Source organism: Taurulus bubalis, assembly GCF_910589615.1.
Source record: "Taurulus bubalis genome assembly, chromosome: 2".
NCBI lineage: Eukaryota > Metazoa > Chordata > Actinopteri > Perciformes > Cottidae > Taurulus > Taurulus bubalis.
In genome coordinates, this window is record NC_136590.1 from 38,263,872 (window position 1) to 38,286,626 (window position 22,755).

Here is a 22,755-nt window from a genome sequence, read left to right on the forward strand (position 1 = left end):
GTACAGGGCGGCAGCGCTTTGTCACGCATGACATTCACTGTCCTAAAAGAAGTGAGTTACATTACTACAGAGAGGCTGATCAATTAGCTTTTTCCTGTATACACAATACCATGTAAACCCCCTTGCCATTCTTAACTGTGAATACATATTATAATCACATTAGTCTGATGTATGAGCTGTAAACTCCCGACTGTCATCGGTCCTGCGTTGACGCATGTGGGAGTCTCTGTATGCAGATAGTGAAAGTGAACCCCACTATCCAAAAAGGAAACAGTTTCATTAGTATAATGCACATATTTCAATTTGACATTAAGCCTAAAAATGAAAATGCAAATGATGTAATTGTTCTCGTGGAAAAGACGTATTTTACATTACACCAAAATTATAATTCCAGCGGCATAATAGCATATTGTTCATGCTTGATTGTGATAAATTGCCAGTAGATCGCTGTTATGAAAATGATCTTAATCATGACGTGCTTTGCATAACTGGTATTAAAGATATGGGTGGGGAGGTGACAGATTTATGTGCTGAATGCAGCATGAAACAACACATCGTTATCTGGTTTTAACGTATGTGAGGGGAGAGCCGTTTATATATTTGTGTAAATGAATGAGACGTCCCAGTGCTAAGGGCTGTATCACTCTGAAGATCGTTTTAATTATCTACAGTCCCTCACTTGGTTTCCCTTTTACCTCCTTATCCACTCCTTCTGCTCTCAGGGCCTCATTTCATTATGTCTATATGTGCTTCTTTGTTATAGCTCCGCAATGGCCTTGGGAAGTCTGGGAGGAACAGTAAAAGGGACTTTTCCACAGAGAAAAGCAGAGGTTGAGTGAGGTTGTGCAAACAGAGAGGATGGTTTCATTGGCAGAGGGAGTTTTGAATATTCCATCTGTTCATATTCTATTGCATTTGAAGATAATATACTGTATTATCTTTGAGATAAAACCTTCTTGTAAACATCTACTGTAATGGTGCTTGTAGATACTCATACTAGAAGTAAATTAAAGAAGGTTCTCTTTCATAATAAAACTGAGACCTTGAATATCGGCCTTGATAAGACAGAAGAGAAGAAAAAAAAAGGAATGTTGTTTCTGGGTGTGGAAGGAAGCTGCCAGCTAAGCAAACACAGAGATTGTGAATATTAATTATGACTGCATCCACACATAGCAACACAATTAATTGAATTGAAAAAATATTGAAATTCCCTATATTAATCCTGCAACGTCAACATCACAAAAGGCTGTTGAAAAAAGATAAAAAGATAAAAGCTAGACAAAGCAGAACCCTTAAAGTGGCAGTTCCAAGTTTAGACACAAGTTCCACACAATTTTTGTTTTTCAGGTGTCGAAAAATGTATGAACGATTGCTTTTTCTGACACAAGGAACAAAATTAAGAATAATAATTTAAATAGCACTAGTTTTTAAGTATATGGCAGCATTACAATGGAAACAAAAAGACACACCCTTGTGTTACTGTCTGTTTACCACTGTGCACCTTGCACGCAAATACATACATACAATTTGTATATACTGACAATAATGGGGAACACATCACTGGTCATCAAAGCGTTCAGTAAGCAGCTTCAGCAACAGCAGCTCCGCCACAAACCTGTCTGAAAATTCTAACGTATTCCCACAGGAGAGAGATGAAGCAATGCTCCAGAAGGAAGAAGAGGAAGAGAAGGAGGAGGAGGAGGAGGAGGAGAATGGCAGAAAATAAGGGATGCAGAATTGACAGCCAGGCAGGCACAGAAATGGTTGTAGTGCCTTGGAAATGTTCTCCTCATTTATTCAGCTTGCCATTGAGGAACCATCTCTCTCTCTCTCTCTCTCTCTCTCTCTCTCTCTCTCTCTCTCTCTCTCTCTCTCTCTCTCTCTCTCTCTCTCTCTCTCTCTCTCTCTCTGTCTCTCTGTCTCTCTCTCTCTCTCTTTGTCCCCTGTTTTGCTGCATGTTGTATATCACCACATCTGCAGCCTATTACAGAAGATACCAAAATCTTTGATTGTGGCGGGTAAGCGGAAGGAACAATACTGCATACACAGCCTATTACTCTGCTGCTGCTGCTGCTGCTGCACTGGAAACTGCTCCCGTCTCTGATTCCATGCGTCTGTGACTGCTTCTCTGTGGTGTCATTTCCTTAAAGTAAGCCCACTGTATTGAGAAACAGTATTCAGCGAAGTGTATCTCAGATTTCCCTGCAATGTTTCTAAAAATGGTCTGATTTTATTGTTATTTGTCATCCGCCTCATTATTTATGTATGGCGTGCTCGTAGGCTCAAGTTCAGAATGTGACGTTTGATCAATATTAGGTTCTCATCATATCATAAAAGCGTCACAGTTCGTCACTAAGTCTATGCAGATGACCTTTAGCTTTATCTCTCAGGTAAACCAAACTATTTTGTCTGGTTGGCCACATACCTGCTTCGATAATATTGATTTAATGAGCTTAGCAAGATTCAATAATCATCTGAAGACAGTCAAGCAGTACCCTGTATCTTGAATGTGGCAGTCTACGCCAGGTTAGGTGTTTTAAAGTCCAACTAAATTCACATTTAGTCGTCTCCTCTCGCAGTCCAAAATAAAGTCTGTTTAATGAAGAACGTGTTGTCAATGGCGAGGAGTAAGGACCACACCAACAAGTGGTGTTTGCAGGTAACATTACGTTGTGTTTTAATACGCTGCAGCTGAGCAGCTAATTATCCATGGAGCCTGCCAGCTGACGTTAGCAGTGCACTTTTCCTCTGTGAATTCTTGTGTGGCTGCTCGACAGTGAGCTGAGGTGCAGGACAAGACCTGTGTTCATGTTTGTTAATTAGATAAGGACGCGACTTCAGCAGGGACGTGTGCGTGGGTTGCTGTTCAAAGTGTGTTGTGTCACAGGCTGCTGTCTGGTTGTGATAGAACATATCTGCATATCTGCATATTTGCATTAAGATGACATTACAGCGTAGTGCAAATATGATTTTAAATGAATTATTCTGTATTGGCTGTATGGAAAAGAGTTATCTCTCTACAGGCGGAGAACTAACTCTACATGGATTAATGCAAAGATGGGAGCCATCATTAAAACCAAAATATAGATTATATCCATTTCTTCCTTTTGGTTATGGATTGTTTTACTCAAAGGAGAAATCAATACATGCATTTTCCCAAGAAGATATGGAGGCTGTTGCAGAAACAGCATGCAATGACATTTTTTTTTTATTTAACTGTAAATTGGCCTGACTGCATAGAGCAAACAATCTCTTAATAAATAATACAGTGGCCTATTCAACATTGTGCAAAGTATATATTTGCATCCTTGCAACACTTTATGCGCACCAACCTTTAACATGCATCTGTGTTCAATTGTGTAATCAGCTGATTTTGACACTAGCAATAATAGTTTAGGTTTAAATTGTGTATATAAGAGGAAAGAGCCTCTCCGCCTATGTGGCGGAACAGTTAGAGCAGTGTGTAGTAAAAAGCAAACAAAGCATCGACATCCAATGGCCTTATTTCACTTTGTTAAGCAAAGAGTGAACGCTCATTAAAAATAAGAGGACATGTTGGACTATATTGCTTCAAAACCTTGTAAAAACAAACACTGAGTTGAATTTCTGTGCAATTTGGCTGTCTGGTATTCATTCAGAATGTTTGATTATGGTTGGCAATAACAAAGCAAAGAGTCCATCTCTTCTAGATCACACAGGACTTTTGATTAGCGTAATGATAGTCTGAAAATTTGGCATTTTAATGATAAACACTAACAATCATCAAACCACAATTACACAGTGCACATCTGGGAGAGTGCTCATTTTTCATGTTCACGCCCTAAAGGGACTGTCAGAGTCGTACTGAGCTTTGAGCTTCTTCTTTTTTTTGACGGAATTGCAGTCAACTTTTACAGGGTGACGGGACAACGCAGATATTCTGAGAGAGCAGGCGGAAAGCTTTGGGAAATTAAAAGTGACACAAGGTTGAAATGAAAAAGCGACACAACCTTTCACCCCTGGGGAAGATAGCATTAACCCCCGAGCTAGGATATGCTCGGTGGGTGCTGTTGACTGTGGCGTTATGGAGTGACGGAAAGAGGATTGATGAAGCTAACGTCTCAGTAAAGGCACAACCATCGCTCTTCTCTCAGTGACAGCAGGATTACTCAACCACGCTGTAAGCCCTTAATACTTGCACACTGACAAATTCACAAGTAAAATATACGGCGCGCTAGACATATCATAGTTTATGTCATTACAGGGTTTGTTGCAAGTTGTGACTTGATGATGGGTTTTCACTGTTAATTAATTTCTGTTGCTGGAAACACTTCCGCAGCTAAGCAGTTGAGTGCTGCTTGTTTGGCCCTCTGAGAGGTTTCTCTTGCCATGTTACAAATCGACGAATGACATATATAATTATATATGACATCAGAGAAACATGACACAGCAAGCACAGAGTTTTATTGGAAAGGGATCAAATCTGGCTGCATTACTGCTCAGAGGCTGCAGGGAAATGGAACCGGCACCGAGGTTCAGCGCTGAGTGGGAAGAGGGGGGAAGTGATTTAGTGTCCAGGGGGGAAGCAAACTGTGTCTCCCAGCAATGACCCGAGCAGAACACATTCATTATATTCAACAGGATTTGGTGTAGAAGAACTGGAGATACACCTAAATCATATAAACATAATGTCACCCACATATGGGCACAGAGGGGGCATAATGGACACAAAAGTATATCTTCAACAGACAGATGTGTTGATTTGACTCCCCCGGGCTGCTTTTCCCCTCCTGTCTGTGTCCTCTCGCCAGCAACTGATTCTCCAATGATAAGCACGAAAAAGAAAAAAATGGGAATAAACAACAAGGCCAGTAAAGAAGGCTTCACATGCCAGCCATATAGTAGAGGAACCTTCAGCAGTGTAGACATTTCACAAAGCCTGCCAGTTTATCATCACGCATAAAGCTAGACATTTATTTTATTTTCTTGCCAAGGCTAAAACACATCCCAACTGCTAATTGAAAAGTACTTTTGTCAGAGAAAGGGGGAAAAAAAAACACCAACAAAGGGAGTTATAATTAATGGTATAATTGAGTAATCTGCCAAAGAATGCAAAGATGTGACGGCCAGTTCTGTAAAAGTAGCGCCTGTTGTTTCGGTTTGAGTCACGTGTGCATACAGCACGATCCTGACACAATGTGCACAGCTACGCACGCAGCAGGAACGCATTACATTCTGATAATATTGCCACACACCCAGGAGCCATATGGTCTTTGTCAGGAGCTCTCGAGTACTTCCCCTCTCTTCTCCCTTCCCCGTGCTGCGGCAAGCCAAACAAACTCTCTCCCTACGTCCTGACGACGCTCAGCCGAGGGGAATAAAGCGACTCAAATTGTTTAGACAATACTTGCAGTGCACTCGCCCCAGTCTCCAGACTGTAAACACAAACCAGCTGTCCCCGGAGTGCGATACTTATTCACTGAGTGATCTAACCATAGGCCAACTGGGAGAGAAGAAGGCAGCGGAAAACCGGATGAGGAACAAGAGGCCGGCGCCGCTTTCGCAGACTGTCACAGACTGTCACAGACTGTCACAGACAATTTGGAGTAAACACTGATATCTGACTCTGTGGCTGTGGATGAAGAGCATGTGCAATGTGTCAGTGTTTGTCTATCAGACAAATATCACTCCGAGTCCTTAAGAGAGAAAATGACAACTTTTCCTGAGACGTGCCGTACCACTCGACTGCCACTTAGGATCTTTTATTGCTTTTATCCAGAGGATTCTGTCAGTGACAGTGACAGCCATTGGAAGTGGGGAGCCATTAGTTAATGGATAGGGGCAGGCAGAGGGGGAACGTGACCTCTGAGAATCCGCCTCTCTCCACGCTGCCGTGTACATCTCCTGCAGCCGCTCGTTTCCCAACATAAGATTACCATCAAAGAGGAGCGGACGGGGAGGCAGACCAGGGGTTCCACCTTAAGCTGTCAATCTCCCAGTCTGACTGAGCTGCACGCATCCCATGATCCACTTCAGAGAACACGGTGTTGCAGTGAACATGTCCGTCACGTTAATGCATTCATGTAATTACCACACGCCATCACATGTCTCTCCCACTGGCTTTTCAAGATATGTATAGACAACAAAACTGCATACAGTTAGGATGATGAAATATTAATGTATGCTTTCAATACATTTTTATGAGTATACGTTTTCTAAGAAACATATATTTGTAAGCGCCAAATTGAGTTCTGAATCTTAAGTGGATGTATCCACTATTACATGTCACTGATAGATATATATATATATTTATTTATTTGTTCTTCATTTTTTTCTCTATCATCATTTTTACTGGGAGCCCGGAAATATTATATTTCTCCAGATAATGAGCAAAAACGCTGATATGGCTTTTTTTTTTACATATGAAATATGACTTACTTGGAGAAACCTTGAGACAAGGAAACAAACCTTTTATAATGATTACTCTGTTCCTTCTGCAGTGTGGTGCACAATCGAACCGAAAAAACTCTTCCACATAAACATAATGTATGCATGCTACCTGGAATGTAACATGTAACATAACATATATATATATATATATATATATATATATATATATATATATATATATATATATATATATATATATATATATATATATATATATATATAAACATGTACAGTATATAATGATATGGTTGATGTTTTTACTTTGACGACTGTGTCTTGGGAGCCCATGTGTGGTGGGCCAAACGCTTTTGTGAGGTAAATAAAAAGCTATCTGACAGTGTAAACGGAGGACGCAGCGGAGACGCTCCTGCCTTTCTCTTCAGACGCCATCATGGCTGAGCGGTAAAGTGACTGTCTGCATCGTCGTCTTTCTCTGTGGCTCACTACTTCATCACTGCAGTGTTGTGGTCTAACCTTAAAAGTCCTGCAAAAAGCCTTTCCTCTGGCAAATGGCAGTGTCCAATTAGTTTAAGAATATAATGTCTTCCTTTCCCTTACTAAACCTAAAAACAGGTCCACTATCCAATAACCTTTTGAGTACACAGGCTGTGACTTTGCCTTCACCTCAATAAAGCGCTCCATGATTGAATCAAGTGGCTGAGGTCAATAGGACATATGTTCATTTCCCAGGGTCCTGTAGGGTCCCCGCAGGCAGGGGAAAAATATGCTGAGTGTCTTCTGTGACATTTATTGGATAGGAACTAAGTTATATGTCTTTTCTCTTTTTTTCCCATTTCATCCCCTTCACTTTCAGAAAGCGCTACACTTGTCTGTCTCAGTGTGTGTGTGTGTGTGTGTGTGTGTGTGTGTGTGTGTGTGTGTGTGTGTGTGTCTTTGTGCACGTGAGCATGTTGTGTGTGCTTACACAGTATTTCAACCCCGTGGTCACGCTTCAGGCACCAGCACATACTACATCTGTCACTGTCTCCACCACGTCACCTCAATTTCCTGCGCACTAGTTTCCCTTCTGTGCCTTGAAGGACAGACACTTCTTCCTCTCTCGCTTCTGTTCCCGTCTGTCTCTGTCACTCCTTTCCCGCTCCCATCACTTGCAGCCTGCCAGCCTGTCTTTTGTCAGCCGTCTCCACACTTCTCATCACCCCACCCCCTTACTTCGCTTCAATCAAAATGAAATGAGAAGAAAATTATAATACTGTAAATTCATTTGGAATTGAGTTGGGTTTTTCATTTTCGACTGTAGCTTTCACATTTACTTTGTTGATAAAAGATCAAAGGACTAATGCTCTGTGGAACTTTTGTCAACGTGCTGCAGTCTCTTCCCTGCCTGGTTAGCCGAGTCTATGAACTCATCATACAGATATAAAGTGACAAGATATTCAGGAGAGCCAATCATGCATATTAACAACTATTTAATGTTTATTTTTGGGGAAAGGTGAAGTGCATAAACTATTCATCGTATTGACTAATGCCCTCATATCTTCAGCAAAGTATTGTCTACATGCAAACATTGAATTAGGATTTTTCTTTTTTATGAAAACAATTGATTACATTTTTTATTTTATAAGAACAGCCTATGAGGCTGTTCTTATAGGCGCAGACCTGCTTTCAGTTAAATGCACGGTGTGAAATACAGGGTGTGGGAACCCCACACCCCTTGATTGCCTGCAATGTCCAGCAGAAAACCCCAAATACATATTGTTGTAGTGTTTTTGTCTTATCTTGCTATTGAATACCCAGTTGTTTCTGTCGGTGGCGCTGTCAGAAGTGGTCAAATAAACAAATGTGTGTGTTTCTGCACTCGCTTGTGTGGATTATGTTGCAGGGCGTAGCTGTTGCGTGGTTGTGTAGTTGTGTGAGTGGCCCTATTGTGAACTAATAGCCTTGGTGTTGTGAGTGTGAAGAGTGAATAGCCTAGTTGATTACCTTGTTCACAATGTCAATGCTAACACGCTGATGTTAAGCAACTGTAATGTGTTCCATCTTCACCATGTTCATTTAGCATGTTAGCATGCTAACATTTGCAGGTATTTGGTCATAACCACAAGAATTGGTAAATAAATATGACCCGATGACAGTGCTATGTGGAAAGTGAAGGGTCTACTTGGGGGAGTAGGGGATAGGTGAACAAAAAATGATTTACAATAGCTTCATGTTAAGGTAATGAACAGCATTAAAATACAGCTCTAATGGCTTAAGGTCTGATTTGGGAAACGAGGCTGTGCCAAGAGTCCGTAAATGAGCATGTTTTTCAAAACGCTACAAATACAGAACGCACGCTGGACACATAGGACCGTGCACCATAGACATTGCACGCACAAATGCAGCGAATTGCACATCTGAGTTAGTGTGTGTGCGTTTTGACAAACAACACAATCTTCACCTGGTTGGTTCACAGCGACACAGTTTAGTGTCAAAGAAGAAGAAGAAGAAGATGATTACAATCCATGATTCTGCTCCATCATTATGTGAGTGTCATTACACAGTATTATTGCCTAAATAAGTTTTGGAGTGACAAACAAATGAGACAGGATAATACTTTGTGTGTAGGCTGTTTGTCAAAGCACACAATTCAAGAACATCACATCACTGTGTTTCACACAAAAGAACAACCAGCACATGTCAGCTCGAAACCCAGTCATTACTTTGAATAAAGTTCTCTTAAGCCAAAGCAACATTTGTGTAACCAAAACTCTACACAAAATGAACAACTACGCCATTAACGAGGTGTATTGACAGAGTGTGGCCTATCCTCCTCCTCCTCCTCCTCCTCCTCCTCCTCCTTTTAACACTCCCCAGATTCTTAGTCCTCTTATAGACTCCCTAACTCAGCAGCATTTACCGAAGGGGGTTCTGTTTTACTGGCCAGCCCAGGGGTGACCCATGAATCTGCGTGACCTCTGAAGGATGAAACAAGGAGACATAATTCATCAAGGCAGCTTCAACAAGTCCTCTCTGTGTTCCCTCTCTCCCGACCTTAAAAGCTGACAGTAAATTTAGTGAAGTCCAAGTAATAAACTCTACCCCCAGAGGGGTTAGCTTCTCGGGGTTAGAGTGCTGATCTAGCATTTCCGTCATACGTTTGACCGTCGCTTTCATTATAATTCAAAAGGTGAAACGGATACTGGATTATTTTTCGAAAATCTTTACGAAATATCCGCCCTGGTAGAGCTCAGAGCAGGGGCTCGACAGTGAAAGATGTGTGAGGGCATGGCTGCGGTCGTTAACCCTTGATACCAACACTTCCTTCTTTCAGTGCAGTCTTCACTCTTGGTGTTTACCAGATTCCAGTGGGGTTTTTTTGGACTTGCAGAACCCGTAACCCCTGGGATTCACAGACCATCTGCATTTACCCTGTTCTGATGCTTGTAAGCCCTGACCCTTTTGCCCTCTGCCCGCTTCTAGCCAAGCTTCATTCCATCACTCTAACTAACACATATATATATATATATATATATATATATATATATATATATATATATATATATATATATATATATATATATATATATATATATATATATATATATATACACACAGACACATATACACTGTATGTTTGGCTGCTGCATGCAACCTGACAGATTCCTGCCTCAAACATACTGCAGTGAAAGGCTGTTTAACTGGCGACACCACACACTACGACACTTCCAGCTCTGCGAGTCAGCGAGTTGACACTGTCACCTGTTACTCACTGAGCACTTGTTTGAACCTGAGGACTAAAGCAGACACACAGCTGCTGCGTGTCTGACAGGTGGGTCGCATAGTGATCTTCCACCTGTCCCTAAACCATAAAACTGAACCATGTTGGAAAGAAAGCAACAAGTACACAGGCTTTTGGATTGACATTGATCTTGTCTAATTTGATCGATGCAACACTCGTAAGTAAGTCAATATAACACACAAGACTAATACAATTAATGACAGTGTTTTTTTATAGTTATTCTTTCTTCAGGACTTCATGCAAGAGATTATCCAAAGGTTGGATTGGGGAAATATTCTCCATACTTTTTCCAAATAGCTGCTTACTTTCTTTGAAGATGGATATTCAAATCCCCACTATCATCATGCACATTGATAGATTGTGAAATCAATTAAAATGCTCAAAAGAGTTGAGGCAATTATTATCTGCATCTTATGCTTGGGTATTAGCGGTAGCTTCTTGGTTATTCTTGATCAAAGACTTAGCAATCGGGTACTCTTTCGATTCAAATATTCGACAGTGGCCATGTATATATTAGGTGTATTTGCAGATGATCCCGCCCTGCTGGAATAATGTGCATATGTGTGTCTGTGTTGTATCATTTCGAACAGAATCATCAAAGCTGTTAGCACTATAACACGTTAACACGGGCACATGGGGCAACAGGACTTACTGGCTACTTCCAGGGATGCATTGTGACTGATCGCCTGGCCCAGATAGTTTCGGGCCACACACACGTAGCTGCCATCGTCCGGCTTGCTCCGTCGTCCGTGGATGATACGCAGGAAGAAGAGGGAGCCGCTGGGCAGCAGCATACGGTGGGAGCGGGGGTTGTCGCGGTCCGTCTCGACGCGCTCCCCGTCTTTGTACCATTCCACCGTTGGAGTCGGACGGCCCTCGGCTTTACAGTTGAGAGTGGCCGGTTCCCCTTTGGACACAATGAGGTCAGAGGGGTGCTCCACTATGCGGGGAGGGGAGTCTTCCTGGCGAAGACGAGACCCTAGAGAGGAAGAAGGGTGCAAAGGAGACATTAGCAAAGAGGAAAATTAGTTCCTGGTATACACTTCACTGCTGCATTGCTGTATGTGTAATGCAGGACATCGAATTTACTGTATTTGTCAATTGAAAACCAAACAACACACCACAAAGAGCCGTAGTAAAAGATTACCAAATAATCCTTCCATGCAATAAAGAGGAGTGTTAATCAAAACAACAGCAGCTCTAAATGAATTATTTAAGACACGCTATTATTGCTGTGCAAGTGCCTCATATTAGCCAGACAATATAATTACCACACAATTGCATGTCGCTCATGAAATGTGTGGCTTTTCATTCAGCAGTTGGAACCCCATGAGGCATTTAAAAAAATTAAAAAAAACAATGTGTACATGTAAAATCCTCAGGAAGTAGTATCTTTCAAAACATGCCTCCCCTTAAAACATGTATTTGCAAAGAAATATTGATACGCCGCTTTTGAGATGAGCTTCAAGGCTGAATTATAATGGGATTACAGTGTTATCTATGTCTCCACAGACACAATGCTGGAGACGATGGCTGAGTTCATTTCACCAATTTAAATATTCAGTAGTTATAAAACGTCTGAAACTTGCACCGCTATAGGTAACAATACAGAAAATGCATAAGTCTCTAAATGTATTATAGTTGTTTTCACAGTGCACTTCATTATTGACAAGGGAAATAAATATGGTGGAGCATCTAATCATAATTCTAGCTGCGTATTTTCGATATTCTGAGCAAAAGTGATATGATACCCATCCTCACCATCACTTTCTGTCCTCCACCCGACTGGAGTATACATTTATTTATGCTTTGTGTTTACCATTTTGGAGCCAATTTCACCACAGCTTCTAGTCGTTAAACCGGCCATAGAAATAGGAATCAATACCACCAACCATAACACACTAACAACCACAAAATACCTCTAATCCCCGATACACTGTTGAGATGTCAATCATGCTGGTCTTGTCAAAGAAGCTGTGTAACAATGAGTCCCTGTGAAGCGGAGGACAAAGCAAACCTCCCTAATGAGATCCAGGTACACAACTCCAATGCCTCTGCACATCTTAAATTCCTTCCATCTCTTCCCAAGCCCCCAACACAGTAAAGCCAGCTCCAACCCGGTCCAAAACCACACCCTCAGTCATTCTTCCTCATTTTTTCCTCTTCGGTATTGTGTGAATGCTGAAGAATCTGGTGTGGATTTTCCTTAAAACAGCTAAGGGGTCATTATTTTCTCAGAATCTAGATTTAAATTTAGGAGAAAGAGAGAGAGAGAGACCTAGGAGATGACATAAATGTGGCATTAATGTCAGTCATGCAACCACTGTTTACTCATTTTATTGCTGTGGAAACACTTCTTTCATGCCCCTGCAAACACTAGCTAACGCAGCCTTCAGCAGGTCACGCTTTAATGTGCCAATGGTCCTGTAAAGCAGATAATCACCAGCGTGCAAGACAGTGATGAGCTCCTACACTCCCGCTGCAACCAATAAATCCCACACAGACAAGTGTTTACCCAGATAGATAACACCTCGCACATTGTGAAATGGGTGAGAATTTGATCCACTGTGCGGTGTGATAGATGATTGGTGTGTTTGCACAAATCTATATTTACTGTCTGTTCCAAAAATTGTATTAAGGAAAATGTGATAGTATTTAAGAGGTAGAGTGCAACGTCCTTAGTGAGAGAAAAAAACTAAACAGGAACAGCGTTTGACAAGTGTGCAAGCTTATCATTAAAAAAACTGAAAGGTGCTGACATTTAATGTTTTGCATTCAAAAGCTCCATATTACCTGGATGGTAGCAGTCTGACTGAATGGATGTGGGCTGCTGAGATAAGCCCTCCCACTACATTATTATTTTGTTCTTTCTTTCCTACCATTTGCTTCCATGGTTTTCTTTTCTTTTAATGCTTTCAAGTGGTCGACTGCCCTAAAAAGGCTACATGCTGATGAACGTAATGAACTGCCAAAAAGTTGAACTGCACAGGCAGGTAATTACCCTTTATGAAACGCTCCTAAGTAACACCTCAGAGCCCTATACATAAAAAAGACCTCTCTTTGCACAGTAGGGATGCCATACCAGACATTTTAATGTTGATACTATACCAATTTTCACAATGTTAATGCCGGATGCCGATTATTTCTTAAATGGAATTGGGATGTTTGTTTTCTTTTTTTAAGAAAAAAATCATTGCACTCACAGGCAATTCACATGACATAATGGCCACTAATAACACATGTATTACAAAAGCAAGTGCAATTCAAATAAAATGTTTGTGCCATTATGTTAAAAAAGAAGAAGAAAATAGTGCAGTATTTAACACAAATACAAATATATACTAATACATAGTAGGCCTCCTTATAACATTTCAGAGTCTGTGGTTTTAAAAAGACTCACAATATATCTCGTGTTGCTTTTCTGGCACTTGAACGTCAACAAATAGTGCATCTCTCTACAAACCACACATGTTTGTATTGATGTACTTTTATTATCGGCATTACCAATACCAGACGTGTTGCTTGTGAGTATTGAAGTATAGATACCACCGGATCGATGTATACGTTCCTATGTCACAGTGAAAACGCAGCTTGAAGTGCTGCAACGATAACACTACATTTCCAGGATTTCACAGTACTGTGAGCAATAAAGTAAATTTGGTGAACCCATTTCTTCAAAAGCACAAAACCAGGTTCTCACCTCAAGATAGGTCTGAGACTGTGCTGCCAAGACTACGAAAGTACCTATCTCATTTGCTGCAGGTGAAGCTCTGAATTATTAAAAAGACGAGGGAAACAAATCTTAAACCACTTTAAAAGCAATATGTAAAGACAAAACCACCCATGTAGCAAAAATTGGCGAAACGTTTGAGTACAATTTTACACACATCTTAATATTTAAACCCATAACCGAACAATATAAACATGGTGGCCACATGCTGCCTACGTTTCCTAATTGTGTTGGGCTGATGCCGAAGGGTCCAAGCAGCTCCCTAAGCTCCCTGGCATTGCAGAAAGGCAATATCAGCCCGCTACAAGTGGGCCCCCAGAACACCAGGCTTTATCTGCAAAGGGCCAGCCGCCAGCACACAATCAGTATGCAAAAACATGCCCACAGATGCACAATGGAGTACATACGTACACACCAAAGGTCATTTGTAGCACCTGTGCCCCTACAAATATGTATTTTTTTCTGTCAGTCATCCTAGAGGCAGTTCTGTTGTCTTGTGAAGATCGAGAGAGAGAAGCAGAGTGAAGAGCAACAACCATGAAAGAGAAAGGAGCATGTCTGTGTAGTTTTGTCTGAGAGAAAGGAGGTGGGTACACAGTCTGTGTTCCTCACTACTGTGAGTCTCTCGAGAGAATGAACTCAAATGTACAGGAAAAAAACATGAAAAGCCATAGTATGGAGGAATAACAAGCCAGGTATTTTGTATTTTTTTCCAGTAGGTTTGGTGAATATGTGAGTAAAAAAATAAGGTATGAGGGGAGGGAGTAGAGGAGGCAACAGAGGTGATAACGGCGTAAGGTATGGGATTTGGAACAACAAATCATGCAATTTGAGATTCTAATAACTGAATGTGACAAATGAGTGTAATTTAAAGCAACGTTGGTGGTCTTGGATCGACCTACCCCAGTGTCATTTACAGTACAGTACAGCACTGTATGTGTTTAGAGTGCATGAAAGGAGGCTACTATGACAGTTTGGAACCAAACCAAATAAATATACAGAGAAAATATCAAATATCACAATCAAATTAGCTTTAGTCAGCTCAGCATGAAAAATGATCCTTTCGAAAAGTATAACACATGGACACACACGCGCACACGCACACACACACACACACACACACACAGATATACACGTCGCTGAAGCATCACTCCGAGACTAGTTTTCACACGTGGACTAAAAAAATTAGAATAATTAACTTCTTGATGAACGTGCACAAGTGACGGTCTGTGATTTTTCTCGCCAAAAGAAAAAAGAATAAATACAAAGGAAGCAGTTAGTGACATGTATCAATGCAGAATGCTGTGGACTGCCACCCTTTTGCTGCTGCTGACATCTGTGTGACACAATCAGGCTGCTCAGTGAGTCTCAAACCAAGCCTGCCAGAGCCACAGTGGTGGAAGCGGTAAATCTCCACCCGAGGTTCTGTGGGATTACCTGTGCTCGAGTGCCGCTGTGAAAGAGCAGCAGTCAGGCACAGGCCAATTTTGTTGGGAGGCTTAAGAGTGTGCACTAAGTGGAACAGCTACGACTTGTTAAGGAAATCCCTTTTGTTTCATTCTGTAAAAGTCATTTAGTCGGCTGTTTTGTGACCCGCGGGCTCCATCGCGGATCAGCCCACACTTTTAATGGCGAGACAGAGACTTCCGGAAGCCTCGGACTTCAAAGCAGTACTCGTGTCAGTCGAGTGACACCACATGTTTGAAGAGACAACGATCCGAGGCCAGACGAACCAGGACGATATCGAGACGAGACCCAAACTGAGATTTAGAGGCTTACAGAGCGTTTGAGAGACGGACCTGACAAGTTACACAGAGAAACAAAGGACCACCATCGCGCCAAAGAGTGGAATCAGTGAAGTAAACTAAAGTTGTTTTATGTTTAGTTAAAAGTCAAAAATCAATAATGCTATTTGGAATTATAATGACTAGTGATGTTGGCACTTCTCTACCTTTGTCCTGACATACAATGAGCGTACACAATAAGGCAAACAAAAAAGTGGGTTGATTATGACTTCATATTGCAGAATGAATCCTGTGTCTTATTAAGAACTGAATGCCGTCAGCATTTCCATCCTAAAATACACTTCAGACTCAGACTAGACAGCCTTCTGACTCTGTGGCACTTAACTCGCAGCGGCAAAGTATTAGTGTGACAAGTGGGGGATATCATGCTAGTGTTGCGCATCACTGCGCATCACTGCAGCACCTTTGGTATTTTAAGCACATCTGATTATACAGAAATGTCAGCAAAACATCCAACAAATCCTCCCTTCTAAGGCCAAGTTCTGACTAATGTGGATTCGGCGCTACATCAAAGGGGCTAAGGGAGACCACAGACCTGGTTCATAACACGGTGCACAGTCTAAAATGAAAGGGTACACTCACACAAAAAAAAGCACAAAAGACGAAACCGCGGTAATACTTATTTTAAAAACCACCCACTTGCTAACGAAACAATTTCTCCACACGGCAGCACAATTAAATAGAAATAATGAGCATATAAAGGGCTACCTTTAACAAATGAAGCCAGTGTTACTCCAGGCAGATCACTGAGGACGTGCTGATTGGCATCAGCTGTTGTCAATATGCTTCACAATGATTGGCTCATTCAAAGCTGTGTGGCTAGTCACGTCCAATCATATTCATGCAGGTGTATGGACAATATAACCTTAAACTTGTCACTGTTCTCTGATGATTATGCTCGAGCCTGTTTGCTGCAGAGGCTCCCTCCGCCTCGCCAACCACCTCATTATGTACAATTTTGTGTAGTTGACTTCACTGAGATTTAAAGTCCATGCATGTGTTTATAAAAGGGGGGGTTGCTGTCTCAGCACAATCCTCGTCGCTACTCAGATGAATGATTAGCATAAACGTCGGCTGTGAATATTCATACTAACCAGCTTGCAATTAAATAACTCGTAAAATGAATTATGCCGGTCCACATATCAAAAAATAAAAACTGCATGATGGCTTTTGTTGCTACGAAGGTTGGGCATAGATGGTCTACTGTTTGGTGGTCATTACCATTTAAACAGTTTAAACACACCATGCTACTCGAAATTGGAGTAAAAAGCCTCACGAACAGATCGTCGTTTTATATTTCTACATTAAAAGAAACAGTTCAACAGATGAGAAGACCGATACCACTCTCATGTCTCGTGTATGTTAACTATGAGCTGGAGCCGGGAGACAGTTGGTTTAGCTTAGCGGTGCCCGAGAAATAGTCCAGCACATAACCCCCAAAAAAACCACAACGTGTTCTTCATACACTTCAGCTTTTGTACGGATTAACCGTGAGAGAGGTTTTTTAACCTTTTGACAGAGCCATGGTAGCCGTTTCCCCATTTCCAGTCTTTTTGCTTAGCTAGCGTCTCCTGGCTTTTGCTCCATCTTTATCAGAAAGAGTGATATCTATCTAAGCGTATTTCCCCTCACATTGAGTTATTCCTTTTACAAAGAAAATGAAAAATGGACTCATTGGATAATAAACCATTTGTGTTGCTCATCCCTTGGAGCGACACACTCATTCATTTGTAAAGTAAAACACAGGGGAACCAATAAATGCCAGACATTCTTTCTCAGGCTGTATAAACTACAATTAAGTGGAACAGTTGAACACTGTCATTCACTCGAGTATGTGAGGGAAGGAATGCGAGCGGGCTGCTATGTCTGTGTGTGGCGAGGAAAAGATGTCTGCAACCACACTCTGTCTTAGACTGCGGCGACACATTTGATCTTCATAAATTGCATTTTGTAAAGGTGATTTTAATCACATGGAAGTTATGGAAAAAACTTTAATTACAATACTAGGAGGCTCTTTCTTCTGGCACCCTTCTAACAACACAATGCACAGTGGTGCAGTCTGCGGAGAGGAGAGTCAAGGTCATGGACGTGATAACACCTCCCAACTGCAGCACCCAGATGTTCAGAGTGAGATACCAACGGAGTGGGAATGCACCAGGAATATGCTCGCAAGCCATAACACACGAGTGGCTTAGGAATTCAAATTAAAAGATGCAGGGAAAGATTTTTGAAAGGAATGAAAGCAACTAACGATTGTTTTCAAAAGCAATTAATCTGGAAAATATTTTTTGGAGGATGAATCCATTAATCCTTACGGCTATAACATGTCAGAAACATGGCTATTATAATTTCCCCAAAGCCCAAATTAATGTCTTCAAACAACTTGTTTCAATTTTCAATTACAATTTAATTAAAAGCAGCAAATCCTCACGTTTTGGAAAGCCTAATCAGTAACTGTGGAGCGGTTTTCCCTCAACAATACCAAAAAACACTCAAATGATGAAGACATCATCAACATAGTTGACAATTATCTATCTGTCGATTGAATACTTGATTCATCGTTTACATTAAATTACTTTATGAAGCACCTTCTTTGAGAAGTGTGCGCAAATATGTATGTTCGTTTATAACTTCATGAAGTCGATCACCTAATTGTTTTCTTTTTATTTGTCTCTCACTGTGCAGTAATGCAATCTTGTGAAAAGAAAACCCACTTTGGGTTGTCAGCTGGCTGGGAAGGTAACAAGCCCTGAATTCCCCCAGGGCAGATTCAAACCGGTACATTGCTGGTACACGATAAACATCTGAGCCAACTAGGTCACCAGGACACTTTAACTGGAGAATAAATCCATCAGTCTGTCAATGACGCACAAGCTGCGGTCTCGGTTTGTTTTTCAAACCCAAAACAAACTGCATTTCTGCAGCTTGAAAGAATCCAATAATAAGGTGTTGAAACGTTTTGATTTGCTCAAACACGCCAAAGTGCGCACAACATATTCCCAGATATGCTAATACCGTTTACTGGTAATCGCTGATTGGGTTCTCCACACATTTTGTATATAGTGCACATGTGCACATCGCCGTGGAATAGGAGCGGTTGAAGCCGAGCTTGCGTCCTGTATTTGTGATGAGAAACACAACTGTCTGGAAAGGCCAGCAGCCCATCCGAGAGGCTTATGCTCACTCTATTAAATGTTCAGTGCAAAGTAAAGAGGCTGTATAGGCCATTGATTATCACTCAGGCAGAGCTTGAAAGTCAAACTTCCCATGAACAGAGACAGACACAGAAGAGGCAAAGGTGTAGTTTGTTGTTATGCAAGAAAAATAAACACGATGGGAGATTTAACACGGTTGACTTATCTTTGCATCAGTTTCAAGTTACATTGTCGGCCGTATTTAATATAATCAGTGAAACAGACTGCATAATGCGTGTTTGACCATCTGTACTTAATCATGTTTCCTTCATCTCCTTTGAGGCAAATTAAGTTATAAAACTGTCATTTAAAACGTGTTTGCAACACTAACTGAGTTATTACATTAATATGACATTAGCTTCATGCTGCGTCATTGCATGTCACAAGTGCATGTCTGCATGACCTACTTTTTTTTTTCAGTCTTAATTGCGCCCCTGGTTGTGGCAGCCCAGATGTGAACTGGCAGTCGTACTGTGAAGGGAGAGACTTTGCCCTGAGCACCAAACCCATTTACAAACGGAGGCCCTCTCCCAGGACTTCTTCTGGTTCCTAAAGTCCCACTTCATGAATGTGTGCATGCAAGCAGACACATACATGTACTGGACCACACAATATCGCATAACAAACGCACAGACATTCAAACACAACTCGGATCTGCCAATAAACTGCTCCTTTGACTCTAAATGTCTGTCTCTTTAACAAAGAGGCAGAATGGGTGGCCACTAATTTTGGATTGCACTGAATCATAGCATGAGCGTAATGGTCGAAGCGGATATTAATAAGAGGGGGCCTTAAGCCACAGGAGACTGATTATGAGCCAGTGCTGTGTAGGTTCACTCTAACTTTGCTGGCAATGTTAATTGACCCGCCCCTAACACGCAGACTGGCCAATCGTTTATTCTTCTAGTTGAATCACGTTCACAACTGACCTCCAGCAATAGTTTGACACTTTAGCTAACATGATTTCTTTCTTGCAGAGAGTTGAATGAGAAGATTGATACCACTCACTATTAAGTGTGAAGCAAGAGCCTGGAGATACTTTGTTTAGCTTAGTATATTTCATCTGCGCAAAGATTATTTCAATGGAATCGTAATGTAAATTTCCCAAAATGTTAAACTATTCCTTTAAAATGAATCTTTGGTTCCTCTCTCTGAATAAAAATGCAGATTGCAAAGAACATCACACCCTCTTGTGATACTGATATCCAGCTATCTGAGCTGCCACCTGCTTCACTTGTGCGCTTCTTGGTAACATCTGTGCACAAAGAATTTCTGCAGGATAAATATCATTTACACACGCACGCACATACAAACGCCTCTCTGTCCACACCACAGATAGCCTGGCCAACATATTATTTTAGGGTCTAACTGTGTCCCCTTGCAATCAGAATATGGGATCAAAAGTAATTAAATAATGTATCAACCAGAAATAGATTCATGAAGATTTATGAGATTTACGTGTGGCCTTTTACACAAAGAAACACAATAACCGGACATTGCTTACAAAGAAATAACACTCTAATGTGTTTCGTTGTTTCTCAAAATGGTTTCAATTCGGAGGCAGCAGTCCGACTGTTTCAAAAACAGCAACGGGTGTCTGACACACTGGCAAAAGTCAAGCCAGGAAGACGAATGCAAATCTTATCAAAACACAGCTGCTGCTGCTGCTGCTGCTGCTGCTGCTGCTGCTTCCACATTGCTACCTTTTTGAAAATACAGTCTTCATTTTAAACATTAGATCTTCCTGCACTTGTAGCACTCAGTGGCCACAAAATACACCTCTTGGTATCACCCGTTCCAAAGATGCATGTCTTAAATTGATGAAGTGGATACCAATCACTAAAGATTAGGATAATGTTCATGTACAAAAAAGTATAACATTTGTCGTATGTATTTTCCAGAATCTAGTCTATCAGCACTAACTGCAGGGAGTGGCAATAAAGCGCCGCAGGGGAAGCAGACAAGAAGTCAGAGTTCAGCGTGGAAGAGAAGCGGCTCAAAGAAATCCATAATATACTGACCTCTCTTTTCACCGCAAACCTGCTCGTGTCAATCACTTCGACTGGGCGAAAAAAGAATCATTTTAACTGCGTCTTGACAAATTGCTTTTTCACTTCTTTTGCTATGAAGGAATGAAGTGCACAGGCTTCAATCCCTCTTTCTATGAAAAGTATAAAGTTGAAACTCCGATAAGCTTTTCCAACTGATTTTTTAAACGGTGATTAAAGCAGCTCATCTGGTCGTAATTTAAGAGTTTATCTGTATGAACAGCTTTTTATTTGGCTCCATTCGTGGTGGTGCTGTTGATCACGCCTGTTGGCCGGGGTTGGTTGTTGACGTGAGGGATACAGTCAAAGCCCGGCTTTCCAGCTCGGTTGTGCGGATTGAGTTTGAGGGTACATGAGGTGTTTCTGAGGTAAACTCTGTGTGCTCTAATAAATTGCTTCAAGAGTGCAAAATTGAGCTGGCAATCCTAAAATCTTGGCAAAAGTTCTAATGATCTGCTGGTTGAATAGAGGGTCCACTCGACTGTTAAATGCAACTGCAGTGATTTGTGAAAACAAGCTGCAAACATGTGTTATGCCTCTCACTGCCAAACTGACGCTGTTTGGAATAAAGCAGCTTTAAAAATATGGCTACAGTCCACTCTTGATACCAATGGTGCATGTCACAATAAAGCCACTGTTTGAAGTGAGCAAAACAGTGCAGGTTGTTTGGGTTGATTGGAAGTAGTTCTTATAGCAGTGGAAAATCCCAGGCTATGGGAGTGAAATGCCTGTGAGATTAATGGCTGCCTGGAATTTCGTTTTATCTCCGTGTTCATACATATTCTGAACATGAGTTAATTACTGCATTTCATCACATAGTCACCAAAGACTGCGGATGTCTTCCCTCTTCCTAACACTTTGACACTATCCCTGTCCACACTTTTCTTCTTCTTCTTACTCCCTCATTAACCTGAGGCCTGTAAAAAAAAAAAAGAAAACATGATATCGTGCCACTCTGCAGCCCCGAGTAATATGGACTTGCAAAAGAACGCCACCAGCTACATTGCAAGCCAGCAGAAACGGAATGTGAGAAAGTACAGCAAATAAAATCAAAAAAGTTGTATTCACACAAGTTCTAGAGTTTAATTAGCAGATTGAAAATGTGAAGGGCGTGTGGTGATTGTGGAGCAAAAATTCAAGAATCAATTGTTCTAAATTAATCAAAAGTAGCATAGGAAAGTAATAATAATAGGTGAAATACAATCAGAAAAGCCTAGGATATTGCAATATTGAAGTTATTAGAATAAAAATAGATCATGCATTTTACATAGGATTAGCTCTACTGTATATTACATTACTTGTTAGGTGTCGTTAATCCCTGTATCACACAAGCCAAACGCAAATGTCCACTTTATATGATTACAATGTTTCTTCAATTCCTCATGCTGAATGAAGAAATTGGCTTTAGATACAAAGAATAAACCAAACTGATAAACACTGAATAGAGATATCAGTCTTGGCCAATATCTCCCTTTAAATCTGCATTCATACAGTAGTGTGCAACATCATGACATTCCTACATAATTTAAATATCTCCGACTAGCTAATGAGACTGTACGTTAAAATGCTCCAGATGCTTTCAGAGGCCTTCCAACGTCATCATCCTGGTTAATGAAAATAACATTAGGTCGGTCCTCACCCTGTAAAAACAAGGTCAGTCCTGAGGGCATCATGCTTTTACTGGCCTGCTGACTCCACCCGCTCTGAGTTTCTTACTGGGATCTAATGAGCCAAGTGAAGGACCGGTTTGGTTTAGATGTGTTCTGATCAAGGCTGTCACAATAAATTATAACATAAGAATTTCAAA

The 22,755-nt window shown here is 41.1% G+C and overlaps 1 protein-coding gene across 1 annotated transcript in view; it reads right to left on the reverse strand.

The window, feature by feature from the left end:
- The window catches only part of LOC306732908 (roundabout homolog 1-like), a gene marked incomplete at its 5' end in the record, with an annotated part of 74,855 nt that overhangs the window by 40,031 nt on the left and 12,069 nt on the right, over positions 1-22,755 (reverse strand). The window contains one exon of the mRNA XM_079214083.1: positions 10,824-11,150. Coding sequence (XP_079070209.1) covers positions 10,824-11,150 — 327 coding nt within the window. The remainder of the gene's footprint in view (positions 1-10,823; positions 11,151-22,755) is intronic.